General features: G+C 41.9%; 2 protein-coding genes across 2 annotated transcripts; one reads left to right on the top strand and one right to left on the bottom strand.

Annotated features, from left to right (window-relative positions):
* The first annotated feature begins 417 nt into the window (after positions 1 to 417).
* LOC109890587 (retinol dehydrogenase 7) lies at positions 418 to 7,638 on the top strand. Its single transcript, XM_020482524.2, has 5 exons — positions 418 to 537; positions 5,577 to 5,891; positions 6,070 to 6,328; positions 6,503 to 6,666; positions 6,907 to 7,638. The coding sequence occupies exons 2-5, from the start codon at positions 5,579 to 5,581 to the stop codon at positions 7,128 to 7,130; spliced, it is 960 nt and encodes a 319-aa protein (XP_020338113.1). The 5' UTR covers positions 418 to 537; positions 5,577 to 5,578; the 3' UTR covers positions 7,131 to 7,638.
* Positions 7,639 to 9,369: 1,731 nt separating this feature from the next.
* Positions 9,370 to 14,777, bottom strand: LOC109890586 (ATP synthase subunit beta, mitochondrial). The gene is made up of 9 exons (XM_020482522.2): positions 14,607 to 14,777; positions 13,551 to 13,724; positions 13,152 to 13,326; positions 12,865 to 12,986; positions 12,592 to 12,776; positions 11,026 to 11,307; positions 10,681 to 10,893; positions 10,107 to 10,308; positions 9,370 to 9,778 (listed from the first exon to the last, which is right to left on the bottom strand). The coding sequence occupies exons 1-9, from the start codon at positions 14,707 to 14,709 to the stop codon at positions 9,681 to 9,683; spliced, it is 1,554 nt and encodes a 517-aa protein (XP_020338111.1). The 5' UTR covers positions 14,710 to 14,777; the 3' UTR covers positions 9,370 to 9,680.
* Between the last annotated feature and the right edge of the window lie 312 nt (positions 14,778 to 15,089).

Raw genomic sequence — 15,089 nt, 5'->3', positions numbered from 1 at the left:
TTGTTTGTGAATTGCTCTGGTGGACATTCCTGCAGTCAGCACCCAATTGCACACTCCCTCAAAACTTGCATTGTGTGACAAAACTGCACATTTTAATGACCTTTTATTGTCCCCAGCACAAGGTGCACCTGTGTAAAGATTATGCTGTTTAATCAGCTTTTTGACATGACACACCTGTCAGGAGGATGGATTATCTTGGGAAAGAAGAAATGCTCACTAATTGGGATGAAAACAAATGTATGCACAAAATTTGAGATAAATAAGCTTTTTGTACATTTTGGGATCTTTTATTTCAACTCAGGAAACATGAGACCAACACTTTACATGAGTATGTCAAGAGTCAAGAGTATGTTAAGAAGTTTGAAGTTCCTACCAAACGATATCTAATCAAATCATTGTTGACCTTGTTAACTCTAATGACATAACTTGGCTCCGATTGGCCAGTGCTAGACATGTGACGTCCTCGGGCAGAGTTTGGTCTTGCGTAGTTTCTGAAAACGGTTACTTTGTTGCGCTGGTAAGGAACCTCTCCAACAGGTACGACTTCAATATTCCACCAGACTGTAATCTTCTTGAACATGCAAAAGTTGAGCATAGGCTATCAATCACAATCTATCATAATTTATCGAACAAATGTTTATTATTATGTAATGTGCAGGGCTTTCAAATATGTAATGCGCCCTAACTTTCCATATTGTGTTATTTGAAACATCGAAAGCTTGCATTTAACATGATATTCACATTACAATCAAATGGGAATGTAGGAGTGTTGCACTTATTCCTTCCAGTTTATTTGAACCACATTTTTAATAGTATTTGTTAGTTGTGGTTTAAATGACCTTTGGCAAGTTTTGCAATTGATTACAAATAGCAATTGCACAAGACAGCCCACAGTGCACTTTGAACCCGGTGTTGTGCCAGAACCCCTCCCCATTTCTATTTTCCTTAATTAGGCAACCGAAATGAATAATTAATGTATCTGTGTTATATTAAACATAGAGGGAGTAAAATGTTGGCAAGCAACAAACATTTCAGGGCGGCACCTTGCCGGGGACGGCACGGGGCGTCCCCGGGTGCGTGCGGGCGGGCGCTAAAGGAGGGGTTCGACCAGGGCGCCATACAAGCCAGAACCGCCACATACACTTGAAACAAATAGCCTAAATGAAAACTGTTGACAAAAAATGCTTTCTGCTACTAAGATCAGTGAAATGTAGGTTTAAATGACAACGAAGTGAAAGAGCAAAAATCTCAACTAGCAAGCAAGTCACAGCAATGAATAAGGGGGGATTCGGGCAGGGTGAGATCTTAGGCACAACACCGGCATTAATAACTGTTGATCCTTGCTCTGTTCAATCCTGTCTCTGTCACTCCATGCGCTTCAATGAACTCTCCCTGAATGTGGTTGATCTTTAAATTATTTTCCTGCTTATCTTATAGCTACAATAATGTTATTACTATAAGCTACTGTTATAAGATGCATATTAGTGATGAACTGTAAAAGCAGGTGCTATCATCCCACTTGATTTATGTCTAACCTCATATTGTGTAATGTGCGTATTTCTGTAACTTCCCGTGATGACCCTGGCATTTTGTTTGGTATACTGAGGAATGGGGGGTGGAGCTGGGTAGATGTGACTAGGGCTGTGGCGGTCACGACATTTCGTCAGCCAGTGATTGTTAAGCAAATAACTATTGGTCTCACAGTAATTGACCATTAAATTAACATAAACACATTTAGCATCTCCTGGCTTCCATACATTTTTAAAAGCCTAATAAATCCATGTAATAGAGTAATAAGTCAAAGTAAAGATACCTTAATAGAAAATGACCCAAGTAAAAGTGAAAGTCATCCAGTAAAATCCTACTTGAGTAAAAGTATACTTAAATATACTTAAGTATCAAAAGTAAATGTAATTGCTAAAATATATCTAAGTATCAAAAGTAAAATTATAAATCATTTCAGATTCCTTACATTAAGCAAACCACATGGCACTATTTTCTTGTTTTTTAAATTTACGGATAGCCAGCACACTCCAACACTCAGAAATAATTTAGAAAGTTTAGTGAGTTTAGCGAGTCCTCCAGATCAGATACAGTAGGGATGACCAGGTATTTTCTCTTTAAGTGCGTGAATTAGACCATTTTCCTGTCCTGGCAGGAAAAGGGGGATGCTTGCAAAATCTCAAGACATCAGTCAGGAAGTTAAAGCTTGGTTGCTAATGGGTCTTCCAAATGGACAATGATCCCAAGCATACTTCCAAAGTTGGGGCAAAATGGCTTAAGGACAACAAAGTCAAGGTATTGGAGTGGTCATCACAAAACCCTGACCTCAACCCTATAGAAAATTTGTGGGCACAACTGAAAAAGTATGTGCGAGTAAGGAGGCCTACAAACTTGACTCAGTTACACCATCTCTGTCAGGAGGAATGGGCCAAAATTTACCCAACTTATTGTGAGAAAATTGTGGAAGGCTACCCGAAATGTTTGACCCAAGTTAAACTATTTAAAGGCAATGCTACCAAATACTAACTGAGTGTATGTAAACGTCTGACCCACTGGGAATGTGATGAAAGAAATAAAAGCTGTAATAAATCATTCTCTCTACTATTATTCGAACATTTCACATTCTTAAAATAAAGTAATGATCCTAACTGACCTAAGACAGGGAAGTTTTACTCAGATTAAATGTCTGGAATTGTCAAAAACTTAGTTTAAATGTATTTAAATGAGTTTAAGGTGTATGTAAACTTCCAAATTCAACTGTACATTTGTCTTATTTTATTGAGTTTGTCCATAAGGCCTATGTTTTGTCCATTTGCCAAATATGATCATAGGAAGTCGGCTTCCGAACCCAAAAGTCAGTGAACCATGTGCAAATGGCATATATAATGTCGAGAAGGCCTATATACTGACCAAATGATATATATCACTATGTTAAGCCCTGAATCAACCTATAAGGTCTATTTGTCATGTTTGGTCATAGGAAGTCAGAATTTCTCATTGGTGTTGATTCAGCATGTCAATTTTGTAATGGGAAGTCCTTATGGATATACATTGGCAATGGACACTGTCAACTTGCAGAAGAGCATGTTCACACTGACATTATAGCATATGTGCAATGGACACAGTCCATTCTCTCGTTGGTGTTGATTTCAGCCCGTCCATTTGGTGATGGTAAATCCCTCATTAAAAACATTGGAAATGAACAAATGTACACTGTCCACTTGCAATGTATTACAATAGGCATTTACCATCACAAATTGGACATGCTCTAATATACTGCTGAAATGCCCAATTGTCTGGCTCGTTGAACTCGGGATGGCCTAGCAGTGATAGTGGTTCCACTCCATCGCTTGTTGGTGTTGATTTCAGCCTGTCCATTTAGTGATGGTAAATCCCTCATCATACACTGTCCATTTGCAATATAAAATGTACAATGCCAATATATTATACTGCCATCAAGTCAGCCATCAGTCAATAAGATATCATTCTGACACCAAACTTATACATACTGACACCAAACTCACTTTGTCCAAATCTTTTAGAAGCCAACTATCAAATATTTCAGAGCCGACCCACAATTCGTTGCTCCTTCTGTTAAAGCCATAAAAAAAAACATAAACAACATAGTTACATTCGAGCTGTGGGTCCAGTTCTGACATTATGTGTAGGCCTAGCTGAGGCGACCTGAATCCTGAGTTTCGGATCTATAGGTCATTCAGAGCCCGAGCAGCGAACTTAATTAGTGCTGAAAATGCACTTTCTCATTGCTACCTAGTCCCTGAAAGAGCTATCGGCCAGAAATGTGTATGGTCCATCTCTATGGGCCGAGGCGGTTTCAATGCACCAAGTCTTGTGATTCTGGGACTTTTCTAAATGTCGTCATTTTCAAATTGAAGATATGGCAAATGGACAAGGCTGTTTCTCGGCCTGAGAACCTTCTAGAGCTACATATCTCACTGTGCACTACTGGCTTAAGCTCTAGAACAGGTTTATAAAGTTTCAGAGCTCTAGGTCTAGCGGTTCTTTGATGGTTCGAATGCCGATAACTATTGCAGGCTCTGTGTGTCTGTAAGCCCCACACTGTGTCTCACCATGTTTGTTTTAGCATCATGAAATGGATGTTGTATGATTTCTCATAAACTACAATAGATAAATGGCTGGTTCTATTTTTCCTTACACCGTAGGTTTATGTACTTTGACGTGAAGTGGTTAAATTAGTGCCCTATTACCGTTTTCAACCTTTAATCGCACAAAATGTGCATTAACTCAAAGAGCGTTGTGGTCTCGACGCCACCACTGTGCTCACCGAGTTTCATCTTTGAAGTCTTTTCCATTTACGAGAAACGGCCATGTCCATTTGGTGATGAAATATCCATTTGCAATATACAGCCAGTCACCATCTAGTGGAATATTCCAGTACAAGAGAACATTTTCTATTAAAACAAAATTATATTGCGGAACCGAGTGTCCTGGAAACTTTCTTTTTGGATTTCCCGGAAGACCGGGCCCCGGAGGGTGACCCGAGGCTGTCGGCCTATTTTAACATAACCCCTGCAGACGTCTAGTAAGGGACTGTCCATTTGCCATATGGAAATCCTCATCGATCATATGGGAGATAATGCAATGGTCCCTTCATGTATGTTAGGTCCTGAGGCTATGCCAATTGGATGTGGGCTATACTAGTTCATTTAGCAGACAAGATTTACTTATAATTCCGTGGCATTATTTTATATTATGAAGAATACAATTGAACAAAGCTGAATAAAATATAAATATTTTGAGCAGTTAACAAAGAAATAGGTACTCCTATATGGTTAATTTAGAGTTATTAATGTAACTTTAGTTGTTCTACAAATGTTGGGCTATTTGTTTAGATTTTTAATACATTGTAAGGTTGCATGATGAGACTCTAATGATGATTTGAAAAAAGTCGCTTAAAAGGCATGAGCTCTTGCTTTGTTTTTTACGCAGGGTGTACACACTCCAATAGTAACTCATTCCCAATATGACAAGCACTTGATAATGCCTCGAATTTCACAGCAGCATCCTCTTTGTGACTGTAATGCACCTTTAAAAAATCCTTGCTTTTTGAGGCCCAGAGTGCTGCGTTGTGCCCTTCTCCCTGAGTGTGCTGCGCAATCTACACGGCTCTCCGTCACTTGATCGGGTCTTTCTCACAGGCTACAAGTTAAGACAGACCCATCGGGGACGCAACTGTGTGCATCCTTATCCAATTCCGAGGTGCATATTGAAGATATTGGAAGAACTGTACACATTTACTTTTCATCAGCCAACAAGATCAGTAGGCCTAACGAACAGCAAAAACACTAGCCTATGTCTACTATCCTCCATAGTACAAAAGTCGACTATTCAATTCTGTGCGAGAAATAAATATTCAAAACATAGTCCGGGACAGTTGTGGGATGCGATAGATCCCAAATTAATACAACCACTAGCATTTTAAAAAACTGTTTATGCAATGTGGCTGACACAACAGATCAGAACCTTTAGCTTAAAATGTTGATAAACAAGAGATTACTTATTAAAAGGCTGTCTGTCTCATCCTGTCCCAGACATGTTTCTGTACCTCCTTGGACTGGTGGTGTTTTACTACCTGTACCGCTGGTTCCGGGAGATCCCCAGAGTCCCAGACAAAGGAGACAAATATGTCTACATCACGGGGTGTGACTCTGGTTTCGGCAACCTACTGGCCAGACATCTGGACGAGCTGGGTTTCTGTGTGATCGCATCCTGCTTCACAGAGAAGGGAGAGGAAGATCTGAGGAAGGCCTGTTCAGGCAGATTCACCACCCTCCACCTGGATGTCAAAAAGAACGAGAGCGTCGACAAAGCAGCCGCTTTGATTAAAGACAAAGTTGGGGCTAGGGGTGAGTGTCTGTGTTTATATTGAAAAGCAAACAGTCCTATCATCATCATTTGTTTCAAGTTATACCAGTCAAATTATGAAATATTACCAGTTCAGTTGACATTCATGTTAGTGCCGGAATCTTTGTCCTTATGTCCTTTTCTTACCAAACACCTACCTAATGACCTGTCACCTTCTAGGCTTGTGGGCTGTGGTGAACAACGCAGGTGTGGCCATCCCCTCGGCCCCCTGTGATTGGCTGACCATTGATGACTACAAGTCCATGCTGGACGTGAACCTGAACGGGGTCATCGCAGTCACCCTGAGTGTGCTGCCACTCATCAAGAAGGCCAGGGGTCGCGTGGTCAACGTAGCCAGTGTGTTCGGCAGGATCAGTCCAGTCGGAGGACCTTACACTGTGTCTAAGTATGGAGTGGAGGCCTTCAATGACAGTCTCAGGTGAAACAAGAACATTATCCTATCCATGCCATATTTTTTATCAGTGTTTTTTTTAATGTTTTACATATATTCAGTAATCTAGCAATGGTGAACCATAAGCAATACAACTTTGACTGTTTGACTTGATGAAACTATAAAAACCTGTAACAGAAGTTTTGTTACCTTGTTTTTCAGGAGAAACATGGTACCTTTCGGAGTCAAAGTCCTCTGCATTGAGCCAGGCTTTTTCAAGACCACCGTGACTGACTCGATAGTCCTGGGGAAAAGCATCAAGCATCTGTGGGAGAAGATGCCACAAGAAGTCAGAGATGATTATGGACCTGATTATTTGGACAAGGGTAAATATGAGTTTTATTTTCTTACATTCTGGAATGTATTCATTTACACAAATGTTTTATTTATCCTATGCAAAATGTGGCCATTTTTTTATTCTGTCTGCCCACTGTGACACCCAGTCTTTCAAAGGATTTTATCTATTCAGAAAGCATTATTCACCCGATGTTCTAGTGAAAGTGGCCATCTTGAATAGCTAAAGACCAACATGTAACATGGTTCCTAACCTTCCCTGTCCCTTCTAGTGGACGTGATGATGAGGGAGAAGCTTGCCAAGATGTCTGACGCTGACCTTATGAAGGTGGTGAGCTGTATGGAGCATGCTATCTCTGCAGTCCGTCCTCGCACCCGCTACTCACCAGGGTGGGATGCCAAGCTCTTCTGGATCCCTATGTCCTACATGCCAACCGGGTTTGCCGACTGGCTACTGCTCAAGGAAGCCATCCTACCAGCCAAGGCTGTCAACTAAGGCTGATTCAAGATTGTCAGTGTTTATGCTGTCAGAACAAATACTTGATTGTGCTGTGCTACTGATTGTCTTTAATGAATATAACACTTTTGTACCCTACGGTCTGCAGGGCGAAATACAGTATGATGTATGCTTTGCTAGACATTGTTTAACCTCTGACCTGTAAAAAAAAAAAAATGCCATAATTGATATTTGGTTGCACTTGTTTCCCCTCTTTTATTCAGTGCATTCTCTATGCCCGTATCAAAGATGGTGGATAACTGAAGATAGTTCACTCAGGCCATTCATCATTGGAAAAAAATTCAGTTACAGTTTACTTAAGGGAATGGCTCTACCATGGACACCAATTCAATCGCAGCTGGGTCTGGTCTACTTAATTCATTGACTTCCATTGAAACAGAAAATTTGTGGGATGTCTCGCTTCCTCTTCCATCTCTGGCCAGTATGACATGGGCCGTGTTGGGTTGGTCTTTGAAAACTTTACAAGATAAATGGGGATAAAGATCAAGGTCTGAGTGTATTTGTCCTTGGTGTGCTGATATTGGTATGTTGAAGGAAACCTGCACCTGGAGGGAAGTGACCAAAAAGGAAGTTCACAAGATTTGAATCATTCAGATTCTCTCAACTTCACTGATATTAGCAGATTCAAATACCACACATTCACAACTTACATATTCAATTCTATAACAATTGTAAATATTGGTAGGAGATAAGTACGTCTATGAAAGATTTACACCCTTTTATTTCGATCTTGCAGCCCATGTCAGATTTCTACCTTAAATACATACAGTACCAGTGAAAACAATTTAGACACACCTCATTCAAGGGTTTTTATTTTGACTATTTTCTACATTCTAGAATAGAGAAGACTATGAAATAACACATATGGAATAAGGTAGTAACCAAAAAAGTGTTAACAAATCTAAATATATTTTATATTTGAGATTCTTCAAAGTAGCCACCCTTTGCCTTGACAGCTTTGCACACTCTTGGTATTCTCTCAACCAGCTTCAAGAGGAATGCTTTTCCAAGTCTTTAAGGAGCTCCCACATATGCTGAGCACTTGTTGGCTGCTTTTCCTTCATTCTGCAGTTCAACTCATCCTAAACCATCTCAAATGGGTTGAGATCAGGTGAGTGTGGAGGCCAGGTCATCTGATGCAGCTCTCCAGCACTCTCTTTGGTCAAACAGCCCGTACACAGCCTGGAAGTGTGATTTGGGTCAATATCCTTTTGAAAAAAATGATAGTCCCACTAAGCGCAAACCAGACAGAATGGTGTATGGCTGCAGAATGCTGTGGTAGCCATGCTGGTTAAGTGTGCTTTGTCACCAGCAAAGCACCCCCACACGTCACAGTGGGTACCACACATGCATAGATCATCCGTTTGCCTACTTTGCAACTCAAAGACATCAGTTGGAACCAAAAATCTCAAATGTGGAATCAGACCAAAGGACAGATTTCCACCGGTCTAATGTCCATTGGTCAGGTTTCTTGGCCCAAGCAAGTCTCTTATTGGTGTCCTTTTTGGAAGCAATTTGACCATGAAGGCCTGATTCAGTCTCCTCTGAACAGTTGATGTTGAGATGTCTGTTACTTGAAATCTTTGAAGCAATTATTTGGGCTGCAATTTCTGAGCCTGGTAACTCTAATGAACTTATCCTCAGCAGAGGTAACTCTGGGTCTTCCTTTCCTGTGGTGGTCCTCACAAGAGTCAGTTTCAACATAGCACTTGGTTTTTGCCACTACACTTAACCTTTTCCAGATTGACTACCCTTCACGTCTTAAAGGACTGTCATTTCTCTGGGCTTATTTGAGCCGTTGTTCCCTATTTGGTCATACCAAATATGGCTATTTTCTGTATTGTCAACACAACTAATTGGCTCAAATGCATCAAGGAAAGAAATTCCACAAAACATGGCACACCCGTTAATTGAAAATGCATTCCAGGTAACTACCTCATGAAGCTGGTTGAGAGAATGCCAATACTGTGCAAAGCAAAGTGTGGCTACTTTGAAGAATCTCAAATACAATATATCTTACATGAATGTGATATTTCATAGTTTGGTCACCATTATTCTACAATGTAGAAAACAGTAAAAACTTGCAAACAGGTAATGGCAGTGATTTCTGCATATTGCACCTTTCACATCTCAGCAGCAAGCTATACTGAAGCATTTTACATTTACTGTAGGTAGGTCTTGTAAATTACATCATTGCACAAAGAATGACAAACTTCGCTCAACTTTAAGCAGTTTTATTTAGTCACTCAAAGCCTTTGAACGCCATCTAGTGGATCATTGCTGTAGGATGACATTTTACAACCAGTCTGCACCCAGACAGGAATAGCATTGCAACATTACATTGAAAAATGCCAAAATATACAGTAGAGACCAAACCAAAAACAAATCTCTATTCCATCTTCTTCCACTGGAAAATTACCTATAACTTTACATGACAGGGAATTGTTGCATGTGACATTACAAATCAAGTGCTCCTTCTACACAACCCTCCATTTCTTTGCTTCTCTCTCCTCACAGTTAAAGACGAACTTATGCGAGATCCTTCGCCATCTGTGCGGCCTTCTCAACCACCTCCTCGATGGGTCCGACCATGTAGAAAGCCTGCTCGGGCAGGGCATCGTACTCACCTGGAGGGAAAGAATGACCATACACTCCAATCAGAATGTCACACCGGCAACACCAAGGATATTCATCAGTAAAAAAAAAATTTTTAAAAAGTAGACGGACCGAAATGTTGCCACGAGCAGAACTGCAGATATTGCAACGAGTGAGATGAAAGACTAGGCGCATGACTCGATTGTTACGTGGGAGCCACGGCACCAAAACAGCCAACTTCAACCTTGTGCGTTAACGCTCTTAGTAGTTGCAGAAGTTGACCCACTAAGCTGTTTACTTCACACATCTACATCATATCGCAGAGCCCACCTTTAAAACCTAATCACAAGTACTACGTACCATTTAGAATGCTCTGGAAGCCACTGATGGTCTCCTTGAGTGGCACAAGCTTGCCAGCGTGACCAGTGAAGACCTCCGCCACCTGGAAGGGCTGGGACAGGAAACGCTGGATCTTGCGGGCGCGAGAGACGATCAGCTTGTCCTCCTCAGACAACTCATCCATACCCAGGATGGCAATGATATCCTGCAGGGACTTGTAGTCCTGAGAGGGGAGAGTTGTAGGCATAATGTTAGGGGCAAGGTCAGTCATTCATCATTAGAAACGGTGTAGTGCCGCTTTCCATGTCTAGCTTGTGAAGTGTGTAACAGTTGCTTTTAAGCATCTTACGCTATTGTTAATGCGCTGTCTGCATGCTATGTGTTGATTGTCTTACGTTGCTCTGCATGTGCTCACTGCTCATTATGGGAATTGTTTTTAATAACCTGCCCAGGGTGTGCAGCTGAAAATTTCAGGTGGCTAAATCCAGCTATTTCCCCAAAATATTGATTCATGTGCACTGTCCCTGTAAAAAATAAACTCAAAGGTCAGGGTGACTGGTACACTAGGGTGACCAGGGTGGCTTAAGACACTAACCTGGAGGATCTTCTGCACGCCACGAGCAACGTCATAGTGCTCAGCGCCGACAATGTTGGGGTCCATGATACGGGAGGTGGAATCCAGGGGATCCACAGCAGGGTAGATACCCAGCTCAGCGATGGCACGGGACAGCACAGTGGTGGCGTCCAAGTGAGCGAAGGTGGTGGCAGGGGCAGGATCAGTCAAATCATCAGCCGGCACATAGATGGCCTTAGAGAAGACAGGTTGTTACATTCACAGGTAGCGTTTCAGTCTTGAAGCCATGACAGACTATTGGGTGCTACAGACTGCCATGTTAGCGTGGTCCTATAACAAGCCTATGCTGCTTGAACTCCAGCTTACCTGCACAGAGGTGATGGAACCCTTCTTGGTGGTGGTGATTCTCTCCTGCATGGTACCCATGTCAGTGGCAAGGGTGGGCTGGTAACCCACAGCGGAGGGGATACGACCCAGCAGGGCAGACACCTCGGAGCCAGCTTGGGTGAAGCGGAAGATGTTGTCGATGAAGAGCAGCACATCCTGACCCTCCTGGTCACGGAAATACTCAGCCACAGTCAGACCAGTCAGAGCCACACGAGCACGGGCGCCTGGGGGCTCGTTCATTTGTCCGTACACCAGAGCCACCTAGGGGTTTGGAGAGGGCACCATTAGAAAACACATCTAATAGAAACTAAAGGGGAAAGGCTGATGTGAACATCAAGTCAAGTGGGTAATGAGGTCAACTTTCCAGACTGGTGATATGCTACAACTTAACTTTTTGGGTGACAATTCATAGAAATGTGAATAAGAGACTAGCCATTTACATTGAAAGCAAGTTTAAGAAGCAGTAGATATGATCCATTTCTATGCTTCACGTTAAGTTTCTGCATCATACTTTGGTACACCAGCATCAAACAGCTGAAAATGTTTTCGTTATGGAAAATATATTTCATAGCGGTTTAGATGGCACCGTGATTCTCTATGCTATTTTGTCACAAACTAAAATTAGACGGACTACTCAAATTTATACAGCCAGGAAACAGAGCGATTTCTGCACATTGCACCTTCAATTTTGACATTTAACAGTGGGTTGTCTTTCCTGTGACTGGCAACTTCAAAATACCATCAGTCTGCATAAGACTCCCATAGGAGTCCAAGCCAGGGGACTGCTAAGCTATATGGAATTGTTTTATGGTCATGCCACAAACCATTTGATTTTGAATTGTAACTCCTTGAAGTGTAAGTATAATATATATTTTTACAAGAGATGAAAAATGTTGGCCTTAATTCTATTGGGTTATACAAACGCATTGAAAAACAGGTTGTTTAGCTTTCGGGACTGTCTCCAAATATACACTACCAGAACTGTATTTGACTGGTATCAGGGGACCTTCAGAGGAGTCTTGAGGCCATCCTAGAGCAAACCATGTACGTGTTTGTGAGAGTCACCCTTACAGAGGGGTCATACTAGTGCGTATCCCAAACTGTTATGACGCTACAGACAGTTAGCAGATCTGCTGTACCAACTTTAGACAAGTCCCAAGACACTTGTGTGGGGGGGGGGGGCAAAACATAATGTTCATTAGTCTCATCTTTCAATAGAGGGGTCAAAATAGTATGCAGGCCAAACCAGTCAGGACACTACAGACAATTGTGAGAAGACCAATTTTCAGGATGGCTCATGGTCTGACAAACACCGCTCTAGCTTTGTCACCCTTCACTGCAGTTGCAGAAGTATTATAGGTGGATTGATACATCTAATGCAAAAAAGCAGATCTCTAGCTTAAACGGACAGATTATGGAGATTTTAAATGCTAATTAGTTCCCATGCGGGAGTTGACATTAAGTAAAAAAAATAATTTAAAACCTCATCTTAAGGGTTAAATAGAGGCACCTGCTTATGACTGTCAAATGTAGCCAGTTGTTCACCTTGGAGGTGTCATCCTTCAGGTTGATGACACCCGACTCAATCATCTCGTGGTACAAGTCATTTCCTTCGCGGGTACGCTCTCCCACTCCGGCAAACACAGAGTAACCACCATGGGCCTTGGCCACATTGTTAATCAGCTCCATGATCAACACAGTCTTGCCTACACCAGCCCCACCGAACAGACCTATAGAAAAGGGCACAATTTGCTTTCATTAAACATTAGCTAAATATTTGCAAATATGTGAAAGAATGATGTCAGTTGTCTCACATACCAATTTTGCCTCCCTTGGCGTAGGGAGCCAGCAAATCTACCACCTTGATGCCAGTTACCAGGATCTCCTGCTCCACACTCATGTCAGTGAACTCTGGGGCCTCAGCGTGGATGGCAGCAGTCCTAAATAAATATAAAGATTAGAGACAATAATTTCCAATTGCTTATCATTCAGACAGACTGAAGACCGTTCTTTGAATCATGCATAAAAAAAATATTGATTTCCTTAATTGTGGTGTTTACCATTTCTAAACCTATTATGAATTGGCTGATAGACAAAGTGCTTACTGCTTGGTGGAGATTGGTCCCCTCTCATCAATGGGCTCTCCAATAACATTCATAATTCTGCCTAGGGTCTCGGGACCTACTGGGATTCTGATGGGATCGCCAGTGTCCACAACCTTCTGTCCACGGACAAGACCTTCTGTACCATCCATGGCAATGGTACGCACAGTGTTCTCACCTGAAAGTTGACAACTTATTGTGGAGCAATTCAAATAATATCTGAGCTGGATGTTACCGATTATGCAATGTTGGTACAATGCCTTTGCAAAACGATGGCTGCATTTACACAATTATGATATTTTGCCCAATTATTAGCAAAAGGGTCAATCTGATTGTTCAAAAGACCAGGAAAAAGATACAAATTATGCTGCCTCTAAATGCAGGCTAACATTTATTACTTACCAAGATGTTGTGCCACCTCCAGCACTAGCCTGGACTCACGCCCAGCGACTTCCAGGGCATTGAGGATGGGTGGGAGGCCCTCATCGAACTGGACGTCGACGACGGCACCGATGACCGCTACGATCCTGCCATGGGCGAAGGCGGCAGCAGCAGCAGGTGCAGAGTAGTCTCTGCCTGTAAAAGTAAACCAATGTAAGAATGCATTGACCCAGAACCACATGACCTTGCAGTGAATGAACTAAGACGCAGTGATGTCTGCTGTCCATTGTCAAGCGAGCCTACGAAATGCTGAGAAATACATGTAATAATATCACATGTGTTGCTAGCTATGTGCGCAAGAGCAAAGAACCAGACTGACTCAATGTCAAGGATTTTCGGCCATGTTGTGTAGGATAATCAGTTACAGCTCATTCATTAAAGCCATCAACTAACGTCAGCTTGTTACCAAATTCATAGAAAACGACTCCCTTCGAAGAACGACAAAATGTCTAGGCAACCAAGTAACGTTAAGCTAAGGTGATAGTTATACTTCTGCAACTTGGCCTAATCAGTTAACGTTAGCTAGGTGACAGATGAATAGCAAACTAGATACGTTAGCCAGACAACGTATGACGAAAACAAAATTGTCAAATTTATACCTAGTTAAAGCAAAACATTTAGAAATTAATTTCTACTCGTCCAACGCTATTTGACTAGTTAGTGTCAGTGACAGTCATTCAATGCCAGTTAGCTGGCCAGCCACAGTACGCACTCGCTAGCGCGAGCCTCCAAACCTCATGTCATGACATACTAAGGTCATTTCTATTTGCACAAAAATCATGCCACGCAGCTATATGTACTTGGGTCACATAGGACTATAGCAATTAAATTGAATACATGACACACGTTTCACGCTCAATATTAAATCAGTAGACGAAATTATAGATTTTTTTTTAAAGTGAGGCCTGCGACACTGAAGGAAGCCAGCTTGTTGCTTTAACCTAGCAGTTAGCCCAATACCAGGTCCGCGCCAAACAGCGTTTTTTCCAATGAATTAGCTACCCCTGCAAAACTTACGTCCAAGGACAGATGGCGATCCAACAAGGGCCTTCAGGGGCTGGACCCCAGGCTTAAGTGCCTGGAGAGCCCCGGTGCAGCAGCGTCCCACAGCTCCTAACATTGTCAAAATGGCTGAAGGTGGAAAGAGACGAAACGACTTGTGCCTTTATAATGAATGAATGTGAGCTGAACTGAGCGTGCGCGCAGGCAAACTGAGCAGGCGCACTTCGTGACATCCGTCCAGCTGATTAGTATTGCATTGATATGACTGTCATAAGCTACAATACATTGTGATTGTCTTTCAAACGTTACAAATTATTTATCATGTCAATGCAGCAAGAATAATAATGCACAGTGTTCTAACAACCCAGACAACAACAGATACAAACTCAAGGTCACTACAGAATAGAGATACTACATGGGAGAACACTGTGAGGATTCTGGAAGGATCTGGTGTAATTTATGTTTAACCAATAACAATCAGTCTGGAGTCATGTGTGT

This window comes from Oncorhynchus kisutch, linkage group LG5 (assembly GCF_002021735.2).
Source record: "Oncorhynchus kisutch isolate 150728-3 linkage group LG5, Okis_V2, whole genome shotgun sequence".
Lineage (NCBI taxonomy): Eukaryota > Metazoa > Chordata > Actinopteri > Salmoniformes > Salmonidae > Oncorhynchus > Oncorhynchus kisutch.
The sequence above is the reverse complement of the archived record's forward strand: the minus strand, read 5'-3'. Positions and strand labels throughout refer to the sequence as shown.